The sequence below is a fragment of the Kockovaella imperatae genome (assembly GCF_002102565.1).
Source record: "Kockovaella imperatae strain NRRL Y-17943 chromosome Unknown BD324scaffold_9, whole genome shotgun sequence".
NCBI classification, from domain to species: domain Eukaryota; kingdom Fungi; phylum Basidiomycota; class Tremellomycetes; order Tremellales; family Cuniculitremaceae; genus Kockovaella; species Kockovaella imperatae.
The window spans coordinates 188,014-208,145 of record NW_019028949.1 but is presented as its reverse complement, the minus strand read 5'-3'; the positions used below and the strand labels follow the sequence as shown (position 1 = coordinate 208,145).

Genomic DNA, 20,132 nt, shown 5'->3' with positions numbered 1-20,132 from the left:
GACCCAATTGCAGAATGCATGCGATATGTTCGGGGCCGTCATGCAAATTCATAATCTAGCACCAACACCCGCGGCAATGCTACGTAGCATTGGAAAGAAAGAGTTACTGCTTTGCTCCCCTGCCATCTAATTTTCGAAGGGTCTCTAGCTGACTGCCTTTCAGCAGCGCATATGAGTACGCCAGCAAAGGTGTTGAGACACCGTACTCTTTTGCCAGCTTCAGCACAGAGCCTTCGATCGCCTGAAAAGATGCTTGTCAGCGATGTGACAGATCGCCTCTCTCTCTATCTCTCACCTCCACTTCGAAAGGCCGACCCATTTCCAAGTCCACCAGCAGACTCATCCTGTGTGGCGCGGCCCCAACGTGGTACTTCTGGCAAGACGCTTCATAAATCTGTTGGTAACGCTGTCAGCCTTTTGCTATATCGTAGTGTCGATTGTCTCACTGAGGACCATACCCGTGCAGCCAGCTGTTCGGCGGTGCCTGTGGTGGACCTGTCAGGGTATAGCAGCTGATCTTCGTCCAGTAATCCGGATTTGAAACCAGTGGTAACGATTTCGCGTATGAATTGCTTCAAAGGCTCTCTGTGAGACTCATCCAGATCTTCTAGCGTATGCGGAGTGGTGCGCATAAGCCCTTCCATGGTCGACCAAGCGCAATTAATCACATTCTGAACGCACATTAGAGTATTGACTTCGTGAGACATACCTTTGCGTATCTGATACTTGTAATCCGGTCCTCTGTGTGAACATCTCCTCCACCCGATCTGACGATTTCTGCAAAGTCATCACGAGTGCTCAGCTCTTCTGAGGTGAATTGCCGATCTTGAGATTCTTTAGGCGGCCTCAGAGGAGGATAGGTGCCGAGAACGAGGGTGTCCTGGCGATACGCTCAGTGATTTTTATGCGTAGTCAGAATCGTACCTTGGATGCCCAAGTGACGACGCGACCATCGGGTGAGGTCATGATACCGATCCAGGCTACTCCAGAGATTAGCGGAGTATCTTGGTCCTTGACAGCCTGGTACAGCTCCTCTTCGACACCGAGACCATTCTGCGGGGTATAAGCATTGTTCTCAATGACGTGCTCACCTGTATCAAAACCCATGCTCCAATTTTACGACTCGCAATGGCCGGTGCTAGAAGTTTAGGGGTTGTGATGACGTCTGGGAGATACTTTGTACAGTTGAGGCAATAGTCGTAGTAGACGTTCCCGGACAACGCCTCTTCTTGACTTCTGAAGACTGATACAATTCAGCAGAGCTCGGCGGTCGAATTGTGCTTATGAATTACCGCGGTATGGCTTCCAATTCTCAAATGTCCCATGTATAGTCTTTAGCGTGATGCCATGTTCTGCATACAGCTTATAATTTGATCGAGCGATCGCTGTGACTTTGGCTCTACCTGACTGATACAAGTCAGAGGAGCAATGAGGAGGACAGGGCTCACTCTCTCCAGCAAGAAAGCATAGACGGAACCTATAGATCCCAAGCCCACCAGAAGGATATTCACTGGGCGACCAGATCCTCCCACTGTAGTTATTCTCGTCATCGCGCGACAGGCTGTCCGGTCATAGATAAGCAAACCAAAAGTCATTTGATCGGACTTCGGTTGAGAAGCGGGTCGGGCCGAAAGTCCGCCAAGTCGGATCCAAGGTGTGGTGCCACATTCTGGAACCCATTCGGCGTTTCAAACATAACGCCGCCCCTCCTACCTTCCTGTCTGCTTTCGGCTTCCCCCGCAACTCTCGCCCCTAGCTGCCCTCACCGTTCATCCCCCTCCCTTCAGCGTATTCCAAGCGGCCAGTTCCACCAAGTCACAATGTCCAGCTATCCTGCTACAAGTCTGACAGCTGCATTGGAATCAACAGATACAATGCAGATTGCTCCAGAGCTCATGGGTCAAGACGGACTGCCACCCCCTTCGTCCTCCAGTGCGACTGCTCCACCTGCTTCTTCCACGGAACAGTCCAACAACAACAAGCGCAGATCGACTGAGTTCGAAGATGCCACAGGTCAACAGGCTGCCGGTTCTTACGGAGGCGGATTTCAAAGCTCAGCAGCTAGAGATGAAGGCAACAGAGAATGGCTGACATATGAACAAGCTGCGAACCGTAATATGCATCCTTGGGAGGACGGTTACCGGGACGAAAACCTCGTTGCGGCTCTACAGGAGACAGAAGAACAGGAGCCAGCCGAGGAATCCAGTAAACCCCGAAAACGACCCAGAGCTTCCAAACCTCGCATGTCCAAGAGCAAAGAGAACACGATCAATGGACTTGAAGTCGGTTTCGAGTATGACTACGAGGACCCATCCAGTGACTACAAAGCCGGCGTGGTCTTTCGTCATCCAAAACCCGGCGCGGCTCCTCAAGCATGCGAGAGGTGCCACAAAATCAAGCGAAAGTGTGACAATGCTCGTCCACGTTGCGCTGGATGCAGCAAAGCTGATGAGCCGTGTGTCTTTGACTTGAGTCCAGCGACTTCAGGGTACGTTCCCTGGGTACCAAGGCCGGTAAGCCGAGCTGACGGCCTACTTTTTTCCTAGTTACATTCACCAACTCAAGAGCGAAAACATCATTCTCACCTCTCAAATCTCGTCGGCACACGACCGCATCAATCATCTCGAAGCCGTGGTGTCGGCCCTTGAGAAGGGATTGCCACCACCTCAGATGCCCGCGTCCGACCTGGATCCAACTCAGACCGATTTCGCGGCTCTTGCCCGCACCGTCCTTTCAGTTCGATCCGCCACAAACAACCTTGCCTCCGCTTATGAGACCTTAGACAGCCGGACTGGAGGCAACAATCTCGGTGCCTCATCCGGTGCTCCTTCCAGTCCCACAGAAGCTGCTGTTCTTCCTCCCTATGATATTGCTCGAGCTGCTGCAGAGGCATTCTTCATCGCAAATGCCATTTCTTATCCTTTCATAAACAAGGACGAATTCCTGAGTGATATGACGGATCTTTACGCGCGCGAAGGCAAGTCGTGGAACAGACACAGCGATAGCGATATGCTGCGCGGAAAGGAATTCACCTTCTTCATGGTCATCGCGATCGGCACCACGAACAGGGAGCGAGTGGGTGAAGCCGTCCGTGGTGCGTCCAAAGAATTCCGTCAAAGAGCCATGAGGGGACTCCCATACGCAGTCGCGCGCGAGGATATGGTGAGTCAACATATACACGCACTCGTGCTTAGCCTGATGCTAGCTCTGCGTTCAATCCTTGCTCTTGCTCGGCATTTACAGCATGTTTGATCCCTCCGATATGTCACTGTGGCACATTGTCGGATTCGCCACACGGGTCGCAATCGCACTCAACCTGCACCGCAAGAATGAAGATGTGAACGTCTCCTCAGAAGTCGCGGAGATCCGAAGACGGGTATTCTACAGTCTTTACAATGTCGAGAGACTAGTAGCCACCACGCTCAGTCGGCCATTGGTGATCAGTGACGACGATATTGACATCGAAGTGGGTGCCTGTTTTGGCTATTGTATCGAAGCTGACCAATCCCAGCTACCTTCACCACTTCCAAATGACCCTCCCTACCGCGGGGTTGCCCAAATGCTCTTCACACAGCATATCATCAAGCTACGAAGACTGTCAGGGGCCATTTGCGCAACGGTCTACTCTGTGTCTGGATCTCAAAATTCTCTGCCTGAAGCACAGAGAAATGAGATTATCACCAACTTTCACCGTCAAATGGACACTTGGCTCGCGGAAAGTCCGGTACCACCCTCAGAAGAGACCGAGAAGCCGGGTATGATCAACAATCAGTCCTGGTTTCTTCTCAATTACCATCACAACCTATGCCTACTATACCGACCTTCGCCACTGTACCCCAATATGACCACCGAGCGACTCAGCGCACTCCATGATGCCAGTTCCCGTTGTGTAGCGCTTTGGATGGAGCTCTTCCACGAGCAGAAGATTTCATACAGCATTATCAATGTCTCGGCGCAGTTCCTCGACTGCATATCGCTGTTGTACTGCATGTGCGAGTATGACAACCGATCTCCTAACCTTCACTCGGACGAAAACTGGAGTCGTGAGGTCAGCACTCGATTGGGGCAATGTCACGCATTGCTGGAGGCCTTTGGCCGGGCTTTGCCAGAGACTGCCAAGTACAAGGAGATTTTCACCAAACTGTCAGAGATGCTCTTGCACCGACACGGTCCTTTGCCGGACACGTCAAGCATACTTCCAGCCCCGAATCAGGACGGATCTGCTCCTGTCAGTTCGAGCGCACAGGGCTCAAGCTCGACCGGTTTCGACTTGCAGAACGTTGAGCTCTTGTCACCCGTCTATCCATCTCAAGATCCTCGACAGAATAGTGCGACCAGTGAAGAGCAAGCGGCTTGGAATGCAATGACTCAGTTGTGGCATAACGCTGGAGACTTCAATTTTGATGAGTCGATTCTCGGGCAGATTCAAGATGATAGATTGGCGCAGTTGGGTCTGGGAGGAGCTATCAAAGGTGACTCTGGAATGAACGGTCAGGGTGGTAGTATTGGGACGGCTGTCGACGGACAAGCGGCTGGGAATCCCCCTCTGCAGAATGGGGGATGGAATGCGGACTCGATTTTGTGGAGTCAGATAGGTTAGATGACTTTGTATCAGAGGGTCTTCCAATGTCACACATAATGCGGCAGATACGTGAAGTGGAAAGATTGCACGTCCGGCTCGGCCAAGGAAATAATATTTCCCGGGTTTGGAACACAAATGTCACCAACAGAAGCAGTGGATATTTCAGATTGCAGGCCTCACCGCGGCCTCCTCAAGCTTGGTACAAATGCCTAGGAGATCTTACGAGGCTCACAGAGCCTCAAGGCTAGGCTCACATCGTCGGCCCAGTTTTGTCGAGTAAGTTCATACTGACTGACACGTTGTCCCAATAACCCAAAACCTAGAAGCGAGACAGACGCCGAGTCTCTAGCCTCGTACTCGACTTGGAACTCGTCAACATCTTACCTCACGAATCCCTCGTTATCCGGACATCCATCCCCTCGACACACAACCCACGGCCCATCAGGTCTTACCCGTGAAGCCTCTTCATCCTCTGTAGCTCCTCGATTATCAGATCGGACTTCTCCCGTCCCTTCGAATCATTTAGGCGTACCGCAAACTCAGAATCGCGAAGACAAAGCTCGAAGAGATGCTAGACGACTGGAACGCGAAGAGAGAAGAGGAAAGAGTACATTGGCCGGCGAGAAATATGATTCTCCGCTAAGGAGATGGTCAAGATGGATGTCACGGAATGGACTGAGCAATTGGTCCCTCCCTATCGGACTGTCTGCTGCTGGCGTCATCAAGACTGCTGTAGGATACGGAGGCTTTTCAGGTGTGTGACAATCGCCCGTCGCTCAACCAGAGCTAATACTGTGGTCCTTAGGTCGAGATGCGCCTCCCATGTTTGGAGACTTTGAGGCTCAACGTCATTGGATGGAGATCACTCTCCACAGACCAATGAAGGAATGGTACACTTATGCTCCAGACTGGTGGCTATTAGATTGTGGGTGTCTATAGATCGCCAATACTCCCTGACATCTTTTCAGATCCACCACTGACGGCTTACGCAAGTTGGCTCTGCGGTAAGATGTGAGTTGCTCTTCTCGGGTCGCCGCGGAAGCTGGGCTGATCGAGCCTTTGCGCAGTGGATCCGCTCTCAATCCCGTAAACTTCGCCCTCGATACGTCATACGGGCTGTCACCGCCCGACTTGATCACATTCATGCGATTTTCCGTCCTGTCTTTCGAAGCTTGTATTTGGTGGTCCGCTGTAATGGCATGGATGCTGTTACAGGGTAAGAAAGAAGGCAGAAGCTGGCGCAGTCAGGTGAATGTTGTGAATGAAGCCTCGTCACAGTGCCTGACAGCTTGCAGATGACTGGGATCATGACCATTCTGTTGCAGCCATCTCTAACTCTCATCGACAATGGTCACTTCCAGTGGGTTGAACATGTGTGTCCGTCGGGCCGTACACTGACGAGGCAATCAGATACAACTCCGTCTTACTCGGCTTTTCACTGTGGACATTAGTCTTTCTGACCCACGATCAAGATCTCCTTGCTTGTGTGGCATTCTCCTGTGCTCTGTGCTTTAAGCAAATGGGCTTATACTACGCTCCGGCCATCGGTTGCTACCTCATTGGCAAGTGTATTTGGCTAGGCGGATCTGCCGGGTGAGCTGAGCGCTTTCCAAAAGCTGTGAACGGCATCTGATGTCGCGAACGAACAGACTCCTGCTCCTTGTCAAGCTCGGCATAGTCACGGTTGCCACTTTCGGTCTTCTCTTTGCTCCTTGGCTCAGACCCTTCCCAGAGGCGATATTGCAAGTCTTGCACCGGATGTTTCCTTTCGCTCGAGGTATCTTTGAAGACAAGGTTGCGAACTTCTGGTGCGCTTCCAACGTTGTGATCAAATGGCGTCGATGGTTTGGCATCAATGGCATGGCGAAGGTGAGGTGGATATGCGTGTCGTTGTGTTGATCTCATGAGCTCGCGACTGTGGCCACTCTGGCTTCTCTCATACCATTGGTGTTGATTCTGCTCTACACGTCTTTCAACACCGAACCGGAAAGCCGAAGCAGCAGCGTGGCATCGAGGACCGTTCCAGTGCTCGAGACACCTAGGCAATCTGGCCCGCCTCCCTCTATCCGACTTCTGCCCATGGCTCTTTTCTCTGGCTCTCTGGCCTTCTTTCTATTCTCCTTCCAGGTTCACGAAAAGAGCATACTGCTGCCTTTGATGCCACTAACTGTGCTAATGGCTTTCCGCGGCGGGAAGGAGGCTTCAGCATCCGAAGATGAGACATGGGAGGTCGGGGTGCTTCTCAACAACGTAGCTGTATTCAGGTAAGCAGAGGCTGTGATTTTATGTCTGACGCGCTTTAGTATGTGGCCGCTTCTGAAGCGAGACGGCCAAGCGTTACAATATGTCTTTGTCACTTTACTCTGGAATTACGTGATTGGCTATTCCCCTACCGGAACGCAGCCTACCTTCCTGAGACTGTCGACCTATGTGAGTGACGGGTTGGAGGGTAACGTAGACGCTGACGGGATATCCAGCTCATCTACCTCTGTATTGCCGTGCTGCATCTGCCCGATTTGTTTCCCACTGCGGTTCTGGCTCCAGGCAGATTCCCGGACCTCTTCATAGTCCTCAACGTCCTGTTGTCCTTCGGCGTTTTCGGGCTGGCCTGGCTGTGGAGTCTGAAAAGGATGTTTGAGATCGCTTGGGCTATCGCGGGCTCAAGCATAGACCCACGCGACCACCATCGCTCCACCAGAAGAGCAAAAGTAGATTAGAGACATGCATGCATCGGCATAATTATCAGTCCGAGTGTTCGGCTGCGTCGGCACGAAGCCGATGATTTGTTCCGAATGTTCAGCTTCGGATGGGTCCCCCACCCAAAATGTTCGATGTTAGTGTTGATATTCTTGATCTTCAACAGCGGTCACTGTCTTCCTTCAATCTTCACATCATCATAATGGACAAAGCCACATATCTCAGAAGCGCGTTAGCGAGCAAAAAGCCCAGTGTAGGCTTTTGGTTGACGTGAGCCTCATTGTCTTCATCGCGAGATCCCGAACGCTGACTTTCCTGGATGGATAGCTTTGCGAAGGGTCCAGTTGCAGCTACTATTCTCGAAGGCGGAGGTTTCGATTGGGTTCTGATCGACGCTGAACATGGTCAAATAACAGACGCAGACTATTTCGAAGTTCGTCAATTGTCCGAAAGCGCTCTGTATATGTGTTAATCTCTTGTAAATTTGCAGCTCAACAACATTGTGGCTAGCCGAGGCGCGAGTCCCATCATCCGCGTGCCAAATGCCGAGGAGTACCTCATCAAGCGAGCTCTGGATTCTGGCGCTCACGGAGTCATGACTCCGATGTGTCATTCCGCCGTGAGTCAGCTCCTTCTCTGAGAGACACCCTACTGATGCTCCATACAGGAGGATGCCAAGAAGATTGTAGCTTGGAACAAGTACCCTCCTAAGGGTACAAGAGGGTTCGGACCAATGTTCTCTGCACACTCTTTTCACGGCATGACCCAAGCTACTTATCCCGCCGGGGCAGACAGTCATTTGCTGGTCATTGTTCAGATTGAGAGCAAGCAGGGTTTGGCCAATGTCGAGGAGATTGCAAAAGTCGACGGTATTGACATTCTCTTCATCGGTCAGTATCGTCAGCATCACCGCTCTAGGCGTCATTGACATGGACCCGATTCCCTCTCACAGGCCCATACGACTTGTCCAAGTTTCTTGGTGTAGAATTTGGCGGCAAAGAACACGAGGCGGCCATTGCAAAGATCCTCAAAGCTGCCAAGGACGCTGGCAAATACGCTGCGATCTTTTGTGAGTCTCCCCAAAAGGCGCTAGCGAGGCTCCATTGACTGACATGATGTCTTTTTTTTTCCGACTCAGGCTCATCTGGAGCCCAGTCAAAAATGCGCCTGGAGCAAGGCTTCGATATGGTGTCCATCTGCACTGACGTTGGCGCAATTGCTGCCGAATTCGATCGACAGCTCGCGGCAACTCACGGGGTCGAAATGGGTAAAGGACGATCAGTCTACTAGACGATTAGAAGCATGCATCCACTTGGCAAGAATCTGGTGTTCGACCTCTGGACAGGCGCCATGAGCCGTAGGTAATGAAGGAAATGGTCACTTTTGAGGGTCATGTCAACGCCGGGATCGCAATGATTGCAGTCTCCATGTCAAAAGGCACTTATGTACGCAACGGGAGGCAAGTGCGAGTTCGTTCTCACCACTTCGGACGACATCCATCAAGGTTGCGATTTGAGACAACACCGATTCTGATTCACGGACAGAGTCAACCGTCTAGCTGTCCGCCCGGTCAATTTATCCAAGCCTCGTCAACATTGACGGCCTCGAGCATGCCTTGAGTCATGCGCTTACAGCACGTCCCGAAGAGCTCCTAAGTAGTCGGACAGCACACACCGGAGGCGAGGCAAAAGCTCGAATCCTCAATCCCATTTCCGATTTCTCAGACGAGTGTGCGCCGCCTTTTGAAGCCAGTGAGAAGGTTTCTGCCGTTCCTCCAGCATTTTCCTCGCATTTATCATTGACTACGTACAACAGAAGTTAGTCCCAGATAGGATGAGAAGGTAGAGCCTTAAACGGTTAGTCATGCGACGACAAAGCATAGTCTCAGAGAGGTCTCTTCTTGTGGAAGTATGTACACAGGATCGCAGCAAGATGATACACAAAAAAAATCCCGGAATCCCCTAATCTCGCTATTGGTCGGTTGTACCGGCCCTGCTACGCATCACGTCCAAGAGCATTTCGGCCTTGCGTCTCTCATTCTGCTCGACCCTGAGTCCATCCAGTGAGCGAAGTTTGGGGCAATTGAGCATGATCAACCCCTGGTAGACCAGTCGCTTCGAGTACCACTCATCCGGTAGAGATTTCCTGAATTGGCTGTCGAGAGAAGCCCAAGCGATTGGAGCGGGGGTGGCGGCAGGCTCGTTCTTGAGAGACGATGGATGTATGGTTGCGAGTGTGACAGATGGTAATGGAGCCTGCCGTGGTGGTGGGGGGGGGATGAGGGGTCGAGAATCGCTGTGACGGGCTGAGAAGTGTTTGGGAGGAGCAAAGGCAGGTAAAACCCAAGTGTAGAGGGATTGGATCTGAACAAGATCAGCAAACTCGCATCGGATGCGAAGAATGACTCACCTGAGATCGATTTCTTCCAAACTCGTCAAACCTCTCAAGCCTTCCGCAACGCCCTTGGCAGGTCCATCGCCGAGTCGATTGCCCACCGCAGTCAGCTTACGAAGTCCATGCAAACCCTTCAGTCCATCCAAATTTTGTAAGAAGTTATAGTTGACATTGAGAATCTTGATATTCGGTAGACGATGTGCGAATTGTTCAGGCCACGACGACAGAGTACACCCGGCGGCCTCCAGGTAGATGAGAGCATATAACGGAGAAGAAGGGAGGAAATCGGACGATAATGGATTGCCAGAGACATACAGACGCTTGACAGATTCCAGGTCCATTCTGCGCAGGAACAGGCCAGCGACCCTTTGATTGCGCAGGCTGAGATTCTCTACTCGAGAAGTGCCACCCAGAGTCCGAGCAATGTCTTGCAGCTCGTTCCGGTCAGCATATACTGTCCTGACCTTGGGAAACAGGGAAAGGTCGAGGGAAGTGAGGCGATTTTCGGAGACCCGTAGGTTGACGATTGACGGCATCGGCGTATCGGTTTGCAACCGCACGATGTCGTTGTTCTCTACACGGCCAGTCAGGGTCGTCACGAGTGAGCAAGCTCGATACTCACCAAGATTCAAGGTCGAGATCACAGACAACCGTTCAAGACACTTAACCTCGGTGATCTGGTTGTTTGAAAGGTTCAAGGACTCCAAGTGTTGCCTATCTCACGTCAGCGCGAAGCCAATCTGCTTGCATCGCGAAACATACCACTTGGCCGTCGACAAGTCAAGCCTCTGGATCTTGTTATCGCAAGCACTGAATTTGATCAAACAATCCATCTGCAAAACGCCTTCGAGGTCTCGGATGCTATTCTTGTCCGCCTTGAGCTCTCGCAAGTGTCGCAGGCATTGCAGTTCTGACGGGTCAGCGTACGGCTCCTTGACTTGAACCCACGGGATACACTGTCCAGCTTGTTGCCCGACACATCAAGATACTGAAGGTTGCGTAAATGGTCCAGGCTGGTCAGACTCGTGAGTCGATTCCGAGCAACATGCAGTGTCCTAACTCCGCTAGGTACACCGCTAAGGTACGAGATCTTGTTGTCATCGCTGTGCAATGTCAGCAGAGTCATGTCATCGTTCGAACGACCTACAGGTTGACCTCGTCGAGATCGGGCAAAAACTCCTTCAACCTCGCCACACTGTCTGCGCCTTTGCCCCGCAAGTCCAAGGTGGTGAGATGCTCCCACCATGGCTCAGCGCCGTAGACGTCTGTGATAATCTTGACGAGATTATCATGCGCCACTCCAAAGGAACATTCGGTTAAGAATGTCGCATTCGCAGCCATGCGGGATTGGAAGCTTCGGATAGGTTGGATTGTCCGATCATCTTCACTGTCTCCGGACCCTGGGGACATGTGCAGCGCACCATGAGGCAGCTTCGATGGTGTGTCGCCTCCGATGGCTAGGATGGACATAAGCACCCGCAACTACGAAGCCTGTCCTGACTCACTCATTGCGCCCATCTCGCCGAGCATCGCTGCAATCCGTTTTTGCGTCTCATTTGCCAATCCATTTCTCCCTTCAAACACCCCCACGTTGATGTCGTCCTCAGAATGTAGTCCAGCGATCCTTCCGGCTTTCTTGCCATCAGAGAAGCTCACGCTGCGTCGCGCGGATACGGCTGCAACGGCTGGGGTGACGCTTTCATGCCAGGCCGTCCGCTTCTTCAAAGCGGCAGGTGTGGCAACTGCACCGTTGGGGTTGCGCAGTGCGGAGCGTATGGGCTGAGGTGCAGAGGCAGCAGGCGTCGGGGTAGTGATGGGTGGGAAATCGTCAAGAGCAGAGGCTAGGCGCGGAGGGGGCGAGACAGGGGCCGGTGCGGTGTCCACTGGATGATCGATGTCAGAATCGGAATCTGATGGAGAGTCGACGTCGGCATCGATAACCTGGGTCACCTGAGTCTGGACCTGCACAATGTCGTCACCCGATGCCGATGATTCAGATTCCGATAAATCATTCCCTTCGACATGTTCGGGCAATGGTAACGGAACGGCGGTACGTCCAGCCGATGGCGGATTATCATTCCAGCTATCCATCCCGGCAAAGACATCCTCGCTGCCCTCACTCCGACTCCGTGAAGCGCGAGATTCACCAGCCTCGTCGACCTTATCCAAGCCGTCTCTAACCCACTTCATGCTGGCTTTGTCGTATCGCATCTTGCCAACCTTGTCACGAACTAAGCCGAGGACGTCATCAGGCTTGATCATTCTCATCCTTGCACCTTGAGGGTATCCTCGCGGCCCAGGATGCTTGACAAATGACGTGGACATGGTGGTAGCCGTAGCGGCTGTGGTGGCAGATACGAAGCGATTGAGATCGTCATTGTTGACTTGGGACTCGCCATTAGCCGTGACAGAGCTGGCGCTACCCGGACGGCGCGGCTCGAGCCTCGCCTTATTGCTGCTGGATCCGTTGGACTGTACCGTGTCTGTCGCTTCGACTGGTCTGAAGATGTTGCGCGAAGATTCGACTGCTCTTGCTTTGCCTTTGGCTCGCAGAGACTGCGCAGCGATCGCGGCGATGTCCCACTCGCTTGAGCTCGCCGAGTTGACCCTGCCTCCAATTGAGCCAGCCGATATCTCTGGAGCTGCAGAAGAGTCGGAGACTTTTCGAGCCTTGATCTTGGCCATGATGTCTTCGGCTGCCCGCAGATAGCCTGAGGACGTCGTGCTTGGATTTGAGCGATGTGTAGGTCGACTAGGTGCAGATACTAAAGGTGGCGTTGGAGGCCGCTCGATCTCTTCGTCACTCTGTCGTTCATCTTAAATGATGATCATCAGCATGGCTCATGGCGTGATTATCGATGTGACCCACAGTATACATCGTCCTTTTCGGGACTGGCCGACATGCTAGCCGAAGTGGTACTTTCCACTTCTCTTCCTCGGATCTTGTCCATCACCGCTCTGGCTTGAGCATCCCAGTCCCTTACGCCTACAGCTTGACGTGCCGGTGATGTAGGTGACATCCTCATTCGCTTGGAACTCCTTGAATCATCAGACATGTCAGTCGACCGCGTTCGAGAACCACTTGACGGCCCAGAGTGATCTTCTCCCATGGGACCGTGTTCTGGACTCCAGACACAGTCATCTTCCCGTGGCGAGCCTCCAGGAGGTGAAGGTGAAGATTCTATCGCGATGGAGTCCACCAAGGCGGACAAATGCTCTCTGGTGTATGTGTCGTATGTCGATCGGAAGAGGTGCAGCCCACCTCTAGCCTTGCTCTTCCCAGACGGACCGTGCAAAGTCGAGTGAGATGGCTCACCTGTCGCGAACGGAGACAATGACGGATCGAACACCGGTTTCTTGCCGAGGGTCGGGTTCTGAGAAGACCGATACGAGGAGCTAAAGGTGAAGGGATATCCCTCCTTGGCTTGAATCGGAGAGGCACGCACATTATCCTGTTCGGTGTGTTCAGCCATCATCGGAGATGGCTTCAGATGCTGCTCGTTGTCTGTACGTTCTCCCGCCTGAGTATCTGCATCTCCTTCCGCAGTCTCATCTGCAAACATTGTTTGATCCGGTTGTTGCTCCAAAGTCATAGACGTTGATGTTGATCCGGACGCAGTAGACGGCGTGACGCTCTTGCTGAGGCGTGATGGGTTGATGGGAGCGTAAGCGTGCGACAGTCGTCTTACAGCCTGATTTACAGGCGGTTGCGTCACATTCGTCGTCCCCGGTGACGGATTTGATGCGACTGCTGTTTGAGTCGGAGGAGAAGGGGGTTGAAACATCTTCTCCAGGGCACTCGGTCCGAACATGTCCTTCTTCCCAGGGGCGAATCCGTTACGCGCGAGATGAGCTCCTCTGTCATCCTCCACGCCATCTTTCACGACAAAAGTACCCGCCACGGGACCATTGGCGCTTCCACTCCATGTTCTGCCATTCAGAGGCCCAGTAGATCCATTCGTTGACCCGATCTTTTCACTGAGCACTCGGTCGACGGTCCCCTGTCCGCCCGGACTAAGCTGAGACGAGAAGTTACGTGAAGGTGGTAAGCCTCTAGGCGCTGAATGTCCCAAAGCTCTCAGAGATCCTCTCTTTGCTTTGACAGAAGTAGGATTCGGAGGAATCAAAGACTCGGCAGGAGGCACAGGTGGTAGAGCAGCCAGAGTTGTAGGTGGTGAAGGGGATGATTCTATCCACTCTTCATCCAGTTCTCCAGTCTGCCATGCTGGCAAACCCAATGAAGTCATGTTGAAGGTGGTCGTGGTGGTGTTGTGATGTTGTTGAATGACAACATTAAGAAATCCGCGCGGTGTATGTGAAGAGGGGAAAAGCATTCGCGAAAACAAAACAAAGACGGAAGCAAAAACAAAAAAAAAATTGGGACGTGGAGACCCCGCATCATCCAAGACGATCAAGAATTTACAAAAGTTGAGAAAGATTTTAGGCAGCGAGGTGATATCCACCCATCTATCTATACCTCATCCACAATCAACTATGCCTCGTATCAGGAAGAGTGAGCACGGCGAAGAAGAAGTATGGTCCGGATTCTGATGATGGCCCCTTAGAGACCTCAAATCGGCAGTCTACCGCTCAGCGGAACAAGATCAGCCGCAAAGCCGGAGAGACGAGGAAGAAGAACAAGAAGGCAGCGAAGAAGAACCCTCAATGGAAGTCGAGTGAGTGGGGGCGTCGGAGAGTCACAGAGGAGCATATGTTGATCATGATCAAATTTCAGAGAAGAAGGCAGACCCTGGTATACCCAACAGCTTCCCTTACAAGGATCAGATCTTGGCTGAAGTAGCGGAGGAGCGTCGACAGGTAGGTTGGGATCCCATTTAGCTCGTGGTGGCCTCGCTGAGATTTTCGCTCAGGCAGAAGCAGCCAAGATTGCTCGAAAGGAAGCCTCGAGGTCGAAAGACGAGGAGAAAGAGGAGGATACCCCAGGAATCGCCTCCATCCACTCATCATCTGTTTATTCGGCAGCACGAGCCACATCAGCGGCTTCTCCTTCTGAGGAGGAAGAGGATGTCCCCGCTCTGGTAGACACTTCTCTCGCTACCCTGCAAGATGTAATCGACCGCGCGGACGTGATTTTGCAAGTTGTAGATGCCAGGGACATAGCAGGTGGAAGAAACGTCTGGATTGAGAATCTCTTGAAGGACGCCGGAGTTTATGGATTGATCATCAATAAAGCCGGTATGTCGTGCTCAAGTCTAGACACTGCCCGAGGGCTAATGCTTCATCTCAGATCTTGTGCCTAGGGAATCGATCCAGGCGTGGCTACCATCTCTGCCCGCAAATACCTTTATTTTCTCTTCGCCTCAGGAACCCTCGACGTCGTCATCATCAAGCGCTTCTGCTCTTGGTCGGACCGAGCTGTTGGCCAAAATACAATCTCTCGCGGAGAGTGGAATCGAGAAGGATGAACATCTCCGCATCGCTCTGGTGGGGTTGCCATCCGTAGGCAAGACGTCCGTCTTCAACGCCCTTTTGCCCTCCTCTGCTCCTCGACATCCCGTGGCACCCCTTATACCGCCCGTCTCCTCCGCCAAAACTCCGGCGCCTACAACCAAGGCACCGGTAGAAGCCCTCTTGACATTGAACGACAGCATCAAGGTTGGAATCATTGACACGCCAGGTTGGGATCTGGTTCCGGAAGAGCTGGAAGACGAAGATGAAGATATGGATGAGGACGAGGAGAATCAGGCGAAATGGGATGCTCTGGAGGCAGTGGCTGTGGGCGACGTTTTACGGAGAAATCTGGGTCGAGTCGACAGGATTAAGGACGTTGAGCCTTTGGGTGAGCAGCTCCGGTGTCAGATCGCTTGCTGACCCGCGCAGCATCCTATATTGTCCAACGTTCGAATGCTCAAGATCTTATGTTACTCTACAATGTACCTTACTTCCAAGCTGGAGACGTGGAAGCCTTCCTGCGAGCTTTGGCACGCGCCAACGGACGCATGAAGAAGGTGAGGATGTTGATTGAGCTCTAGCTGATGGACATCAGGGCGATCAGCCGGATATGGATGCCGGAGCTAGGATTCTCTTGCGCGACTGGGCTCTCAATCAATTCCCATACTATTGTATGCCGGCCGTCGACAAGGATTCGGTGAATGATGCGTCCGGGTCCTCACGGACGGAGCTCGACGGAGTGCTCGAATTGCTCAAGAGCCGTAAAGAGATGAAGGCGGGCGCTCGAGGTCTTGTTCGCTTCAAGCCTGGTCCGTTGGACAATCGCGAGGTGAGGGCTTTCAGCTGTGGCAGATCGCACCTGTTGCTGACTCGTCGAAAGGTCATTTTAGATGACGATTATACGGCGGCATTCGCCCCTTCCGATGACGAGGACGATGAGGAAGATGAAGACGGGGAAGAGTCTGATGATGATGACATGGAAGACGGCGATGAAGAGGACGAAGATGACATCGAGGAAGATGGCGATATTGAGCTCGAGTCTGACGAGGAGGATGCGGAGGAGGAAGAGATGCCCCGAGCCCCTCCCGCTCACAAAAGTGGCGGTGCCACTGGACCGAAGAAGAGTGTGTCCTTTGGTAATCTTCCGGTCAGGCCCAGTGAAGGAGAGGAAAATGACCGGCCAGTGCAGAAGTCTGGAGCTGGCAAAGGATCCACTCAGAGAGTCCGTCCGTCGCGTCACTCTCGTCGTGCTGGTAAAACTCGTAGACGGTGACCGAGTATGTATTGTAAATTTGAATGATCTAGAGAAATTAGCCGATCTACCCGCTGAATGGTGTGTCGATCGATCACCTCATCCCCTGATAATGTGTGGGAGAAGAAGAAAACAAAATGGTTGATAAGCGAGGGATCCAGGAAAGTAATGGGGATTCACTTGGTACATTCGTATCACAGATCCTCTTTGTTCAATCTCTTATACAGACAAACGAAAGCTTCATCGGTTGTCAGCTACTCCAGAGCTCTCGTTAGGTCCTTGCAGCTCAATCAGATAAAAGGTTCCATTTTCGCCCGAATCGATCGATCGGCTCAAGCTTAATTTTCCCAAAAATGTGAGAGAAAGCCCGGCTAGCGAACGAGGATGCACCGGCACTTGGCGCAACGAGCGAGACCAGCAGACAGGTGCTGATACAGCATTTCTAGGACTCAGACAACGGATCAGTCCAGTGCTCACACTGCCAATGGACAGACTGGAGAGTTCCATGTTCTACTCGTCGGTGCCGGTTTCGTGAGTCCCTTGCGATTGCACGCGTCACCTCACGCTTGAGTGTTGACGAGCTATGATAGGCCATGTTCGGGACTACCGAGGGTAAGTCGATCATGAGCTGCTTGCATTCCATTCGCTGAAGATTCATTACTGTAGGACCCTGGAACATTGCCAAGCGATTGGAAGGTCGATTAGGTAGTCGATTGGTCGTCGATGCCATTATCGAAGTGGATCCCTCCAAGGCCGAAGCTGCCCTCGCGAAGAAACGAGACACCCCAGCGCACGCGTCTTACAAATCTACCAAGGTTTTCCCTGATGTCGATGCATATGCTTCGGCCGTCTCTGGCGGATCTCTTCCAATTCCGAAGTGAGTCGTATCGCTTTCTCCGTAGACCAGTATCTGACCTTGCTAGGGCGATTTGCGTTGCGACTCCTCCTGCCGTCCGAGGAGGGATGTCTGAGCCTCGAGATCTCGAGCTCAAAATCATCAAGCACTTCCCCGAAGCAAACATCTTCCTTGAGAAACCCGTTGCGACCGGTGCGCCGTGGGAGAAGTCTGTCGGTGAGGCAAAGGAAGTCGGTAGGATTTTGCGAGAGCACAAGGGTATCATCTCGGTCGGGTGAGCTTGCGACTTCTTCACATATTATATACGCGCTCAAATCTGTTCGTAGATACGTTCTCCGATATTTGCGAGCGGTTCAAACCATGAAGAAGATCATCGAGGACAACAATCTTCACGTGTGAGTGATAAATATCTCGCCTGCGCACTGCTGACATGAGCTAGCATGGCCACCTTTGCTCGATGGATCATGGCTTATCCTCCTGGCATCAAGCTTGTGAGTGTGCGGAGATCTCAGTATGTCTTCCTCACTTACGTGGTCTGCAGGATTGGTGGAACAAGGCGATCCTTCAAGGTCCAGTCATTGAGCAGGGGACCCATGTCTGTACGTCGCGGGACTTGGTATGGAGAATCATTTGACCAGATCACTCTAGGTGATCTTTCGCGTTACTTTGGAGGTGACATCAACGTCGAGACTTTGAGGTGGGCATGATCTCCATACTCGGTGCAAGGTGCTGATTGCCGCAGCGCCTCGGCTGTCGAGTGGTACGAGAAGCCAGGAAACTTGTCTCAGATCCAGATCGACGAGAGCAAGATCCCAGAGGATTCTCGTATACCCCGATTCACTTCTGCCTCTTGGTAAGTCGTCCGCCGACCAATCATTCTTGCCGCGCTGACGATCACCCTTAGGAAATACAAGAGCGGCGCCGTGGGATCCATGATGCATGGAGTCGCACTTCAAGGTACCAATGATTCGATCGAGCTTCAGGTCTTCGCTGATGGAGTGAGTGGAATACCGTCCTGTAATCGACCAAGCTTACCAGCTTGTCAGTACCAAATGATGTATGCACTAAACCCATGGTGTTCACTTTTCAGGAATCTGACCCTTGTTTAGCCTTTCGGACCCCTACGGAAGTCCTGAGCTCAGGATCCGATCTCCTGATTCCGACGAATCTCAGATCATCTCCACTGCTGGTGAGTAGGACGGTGAAGCACACGTGGGCAGCCCGCTTACGCTCGGCAGGAGATGATCCCTACCAGACTGAGATGAACCACTTTATCGATGCGGTACGTCCTACGCATCCCTCTATGAATCAGCGCTGACTATTCTGTATGTAGATCGAGGGCGGTGGCGACCCCTCGATCTTGTCTTCGTACGAGGACGCTGCACAGACTTACGAGTTCACTTGGGCCATCCGACTTGCTTCCGAAGCCAACTCGGACAAACAAAAGGCACTCTACAACGAGAAGGGCTCGGCCTAGCGGTGCAAGGTCTCGATTGAAGAGCGTTGAAGCACCTCACAGCATGGCCACGGAAAGGGACGGTCTCACTCGACAGAAAAATACGGAGATTGGATGCATTGATCGATGTGCGCGTGATCTTAGTGGATCCACATGATGACCGTCTTTCAGGCGTCTGATGATTCTGTCTGCCCGAGCTGATGAGATAATACATTCTGGCAGGCACAGCTGAGTGCTAGTCCTCGTCGAAATCATACACCTTTCCCTCAATGCCGTGCAATTCGTCAAACATGGCTTGAATAACAGGTCCGGCCAAATGCTTTGGCGTGCCCCTCTCGTTCATTCCCCACTCTTCAGGCGTGTTATCGTACACCATCCATTTCCTGATATCCCTGACATGTTTGCCAGACCATCCTTCTCCTTCGTTACCACCAGCACGATGTACCACCGCAGTATTGTCCCAAATGACCACATCCCCAGGTTGCTGATAGTAAACTTTGGCGACGTATTTGGGCTGTTCCACCATTTTTCGCAATCTCAAGATCAACTCGTCCGATTCTTTCGGGTCCATCCCTTCAATATGGTGAAGATGCGAAGCGATGTACAGGTCCTTCCTTCCGGACCCAGCGTGGGTTACGACGATTTTGTGCCTGTGCATTGGATAATCCCAGGGATCCAAAGCCTTAAAGGTTGGAAAATTCGGTAAAGCCACTCGACGACTGTGGAAATGAGAATGCACGCCGACTTTATCCTCCAACAGTGCTTTCGTTTCTTCGTCGAGATCATCATAAGCTGTTCGCGTGTCTCCAAATTCTGTCGCTCCGCCCGTTCCCGGAGGAGGGAGCTGTCGAGCGATGATTGACGTCAATCTTGCTCTTCTGGCATCATAAGACGTATCGACGTGGAATAGAGCAGTCTCCTTCGCCATGAACCATCTCAATTCTCCAGGTTTCACGATATTCCCATCGAGATAGAGGTTTGACGGATCCGCAAGGTTCTTGGTCGGAAATCGACGGGATTCAGCGGGGGCAAGTTCTCCAAATCGAGATCCGAAATCAACGTAGTCTTGATCCGTCATACCTGTATCACGGAGCACCACAAACCCGTATTTGCCTACAGCATCCTTGATCTCGTTAAGAACATGATCAGAGGGAGGCCTCGAGAAGTCCACGCCTGCGATCTCTGCGCCAAAGGTTGGGTGGACAGGCGTACAGGTAATGCGACTGGGTTCCGATCCAGTGCCCCCGGAAAGGTTCAGTCTGAGGACCGGAGACGCTTGAGAAGTCTCTGTGAGCGTGCTCATTCCGATATATGGTGAAGCGAAGAGATGTTCAGACTGATTGCGATGCTACACGGTCGGGATTCCAATTTCAAACTAACCGGGCCACCAGTCTGCAGCTCTCGGGCCGTTGATAATCCGAACTGGCGGGCGGCGTACGGCCCGGGCTATTTCCGATCAACTCCCTCAGGAAAGTCCGGGGCA

The 20,132-nt window shown here is 52.4% G+C and overlaps 8 protein-coding genes across 8 annotated transcripts; 5 read left to right on the top strand and 3 right to left on the bottom strand.

The window, feature by feature from the left end:
- BD324DRAFT_629592 (ketopantoate reductase PanE/ApbA-domain-containing protein) lies at positions 1-1,580 on the bottom strand. Its single transcript, XM_022016231.1, has 8 exons — positions 1,449-1,580; positions 1,293-1,407; positions 1,092-1,243; positions 925-1,053; positions 710-880; positions 447-671; positions 296-394; positions 1-241 (listed from the first exon to the last, which is right to left on the bottom strand). Exons 1-8 carry the CDS (start codon positions 1,548-1,550, stop codon positions 104-106), a joined length of 1,131 nt encoding a protein of 376 aa, XP_021870071.1. The 5' UTR covers positions 1,551-1,580; the 3' UTR covers positions 1-103.
- A 294-nt stretch (positions 1,581-1,874) lies between these two features.
- BD324DRAFT_609183 (fungal-specific transcription factor domain-domain-containing protein) lies at positions 1,875-4,600 on the top strand (the record flags this gene model as incomplete). The annotated part of the gene is made up of 4 exons (XM_022014145.1): positions 1,875-2,488; positions 2,547-3,162; positions 3,206-3,466; positions 3,512-4,600. The coding sequence occupies 4 exons, from the start codon at positions 1,875-1,877 to the stop codon at positions 4,598-4,600; spliced, it is 2,580 nt and encodes an 859-aa protein (XP_021870070.1).
- Positions 4,601-5,242: 642 nt separating this feature from the next.
- On the top strand, positions 5,243-7,299 carry BD324DRAFT_581427 (glucosyltransferase; the record flags this gene model as incomplete). The annotated part of the gene is made up of 10 exons (XM_022013502.1): positions 5,243-5,336; positions 5,388-5,507; positions 5,551-5,593; positions 5,650-5,830; positions 5,878-5,942; positions 5,993-6,175; positions 6,232-6,451; positions 6,491-6,846; positions 6,886-7,012; positions 7,060-7,299. The coding sequence occupies 10 exons, from the start codon at positions 5,243-5,245 to the stop codon at positions 7,297-7,299; spliced, it is 1,629 nt and encodes a 542-aa protein (XP_021870069.1).
- A 115-nt stretch (positions 7,300-7,414) lies between these two features.
- BD324DRAFT_512256 (Pyruvate/Phosphoenolpyruvate kinase-like domain-containing protein) lies at positions 7,415-8,601 on the top strand. The gene is made up of 6 exons (XM_022012965.1): positions 7,415-7,549; positions 7,607-7,712; positions 7,770-7,898; positions 7,947-8,169; positions 8,232-8,348; positions 8,418-8,601. The coding sequence occupies exons 1-6, from the start codon at positions 7,482-7,484 to the stop codon at positions 8,567-8,569; spliced, it is 795 nt and encodes a 264-aa protein (XP_021870068.1). The 5' UTR covers positions 7,415-7,481; the 3' UTR covers positions 8,570-8,601.
- Positions 8,602-9,049: 448 nt separating this feature from the next.
- Positions 9,050-13,965, bottom strand: BD324DRAFT_629585 (hypothetical protein). The gene is made up of 9 exons (XM_022016230.1): positions 12,543-13,965; positions 11,179-12,489; positions 10,821-11,130; positions 10,622-10,776; positions 10,436-10,583; positions 10,296-10,387; positions 9,689-10,247; positions 9,582-9,642; positions 9,050-9,534 (listed from the first exon to the last, which is right to left on the bottom strand). Exons 1-9 carry the CDS (start codon positions 13,918-13,920, stop codon positions 9,250-9,252), a joined length of 4,299 nt encoding a protein of 1,432 aa, XP_021870067.1. The 5' UTR covers positions 13,921-13,965; the 3' UTR covers positions 9,050-9,249.
- Positions 13,966-14,123: 158 nt separating this feature from the next.
- On the top strand, positions 14,124-16,404 carry BD324DRAFT_512129 (P-loop containing nucleoside triphosphate hydrolase protein). Its single transcript, XM_022012963.1, has 8 exons — positions 14,124-14,186; positions 14,239-14,349; positions 14,409-14,491; positions 14,545-14,869; positions 14,922-15,473; positions 15,515-15,642; positions 15,681-15,914; positions 15,966-16,404. Exons 1-8 carry the CDS (start codon positions 14,168-14,170, stop codon positions 16,356-16,358), a joined length of 1,845 nt encoding a protein of 614 aa, XP_021870066.1. The 5' UTR covers positions 14,124-14,167; the 3' UTR covers positions 16,359-16,404.
- A 1-nt stretch (position 16,405) lies between these two features.
- Positions 16,406-18,969, top strand: BD324DRAFT_512130 (putative oxidoreductase C terminal-domain-containing protein). The gene is made up of 16 exons (XM_022012964.1): positions 16,406-16,692; positions 16,784-16,868; positions 16,928-16,949; positions 17,004-17,214; positions 17,261-17,467; positions 17,520-17,588; positions 17,633-17,684; positions 17,735-17,792; positions 17,842-17,890; positions 17,936-18,046; positions 18,098-18,191; positions 18,240-18,250; positions 18,303-18,382; positions 18,432-18,475; positions 18,527-18,777; positions 18,872-18,969. Coding segments are annotated over exons 1-15 (1,239 nt in total). The 5' UTR covers positions 16,406-16,690; the 3' UTR covers positions 18,671-18,777; positions 18,872-18,969.
- On the bottom strand, positions 18,885-19,952 carry BD324DRAFT_651847 (alpha-ketoglutarate-dependent 2; the record flags this gene model as incomplete). The annotated part of the gene is made up of 1 exon (XM_022018403.1): positions 18,885-19,952. One exon carries the CDS (start codon positions 19,950-19,952, stop codon positions 18,885-18,887), a length of 1,068 nt encoding a protein of 355 aa, XP_021870064.1.
- Positions 19,953-20,132: the final 180 nt, after the last annotated feature.

Excerpts from the sequence above, each read along its gene's own strand:
- BD324DRAFT_629592 (XM_022016231.1), bottom strand. The coding sequence starts at position 1,550 with ATGACGAGAATAACTACAGTGGGAGGATCTGGTCGCCCAGTGAATATC. Across the intron at positions 1,408-1,448 it reads ATGCTTTCTTGCTGGAGAGA|TCAGGTAGAGCCAAAGTCAC; the intron begins GTGAGCCCTGTC and ends GACTTGTATCAG. Across the intron at positions 242-295 it reads GTCGGCCTTTCGAAGTGGAG|GCGATCGAAGGCTCTGTGCT; the intron begins GTGAGAGATAGA and ends GCATCTTTTCAG.
- BD324DRAFT_512256 (XM_022012965.1), top strand. The coding sequence starts at position 7,482 with ATGGACAAAGCCACATATCTCAGAAGCGCGTTAGCGAGCAAAAAGCCC. Across the intron at positions 7,899-7,946 it reads CTCCGATGTGTCATTCCGCC|GAGGATGCCAAGAAGATTGT; the intron begins GTGAGTCAGCTC and ends TGCTCCATACAG. Across the intron at positions 8,170-8,231 it reads TATTGACATTCTCTTCATCG|GCCCATACGACTTGTCCAAG; the intron begins GTCAGTATCGTC and ends TCCCTCTCACAG.
- BD324DRAFT_629585 (XM_022016230.1), bottom strand. The coding sequence starts at position 13,920 with ATGACTTCATTGGGTTTGCCAGCATGGCAGACTGGAGAACTGGATGAA. Across the intron at positions 11,131-11,178 it reads CGGCGAGATGGGCGCAATGA|CCATCGGAGGCGACACACCA; the intron begins GTGAGTCAGGAC and ends TGTCCATCCTAG. Across the intron at positions 10,388-10,435 it reads GACTTGTCGACGGCCAAGTG|GCAACACTTGGAGTCCTTGA; the intron begins GTATGTTTCGCG and ends GACGTGAGATAG.
- BD324DRAFT_512129 (XM_022012963.1), top strand. Across the intron at positions 14,870-14,921 it reads ATTGATCATCAATAAAGCCG|ATCTTGTGCCTAGGGAATCG; the intron begins GTATGTCGTGCT and ends GCTTCATCTCAG. Across the intron at positions 15,643-15,680 it reads CCAACGGACGCATGAAGAAG|GGCGATCAGCCGGATATGGA; the intron begins GTGAGGATGTTG and ends GATGGACATCAG.
- BD324DRAFT_512130 (XM_022012964.1), top strand. Across the intron at positions 16,950-17,003 it reads CATGTTCGGGACTACCGAGG|GACCCTGGAACATTGCCAAG; the intron begins GTAAGTCGATCA and ends TCATTACTGTAG. Across the intron at positions 18,383-18,431 it reads TCAGATCATCTCCACTGCTG|GAGATGATCCCTACCAGACT; the intron begins GTGAGTAGGACG and ends TACGCTCGGCAG.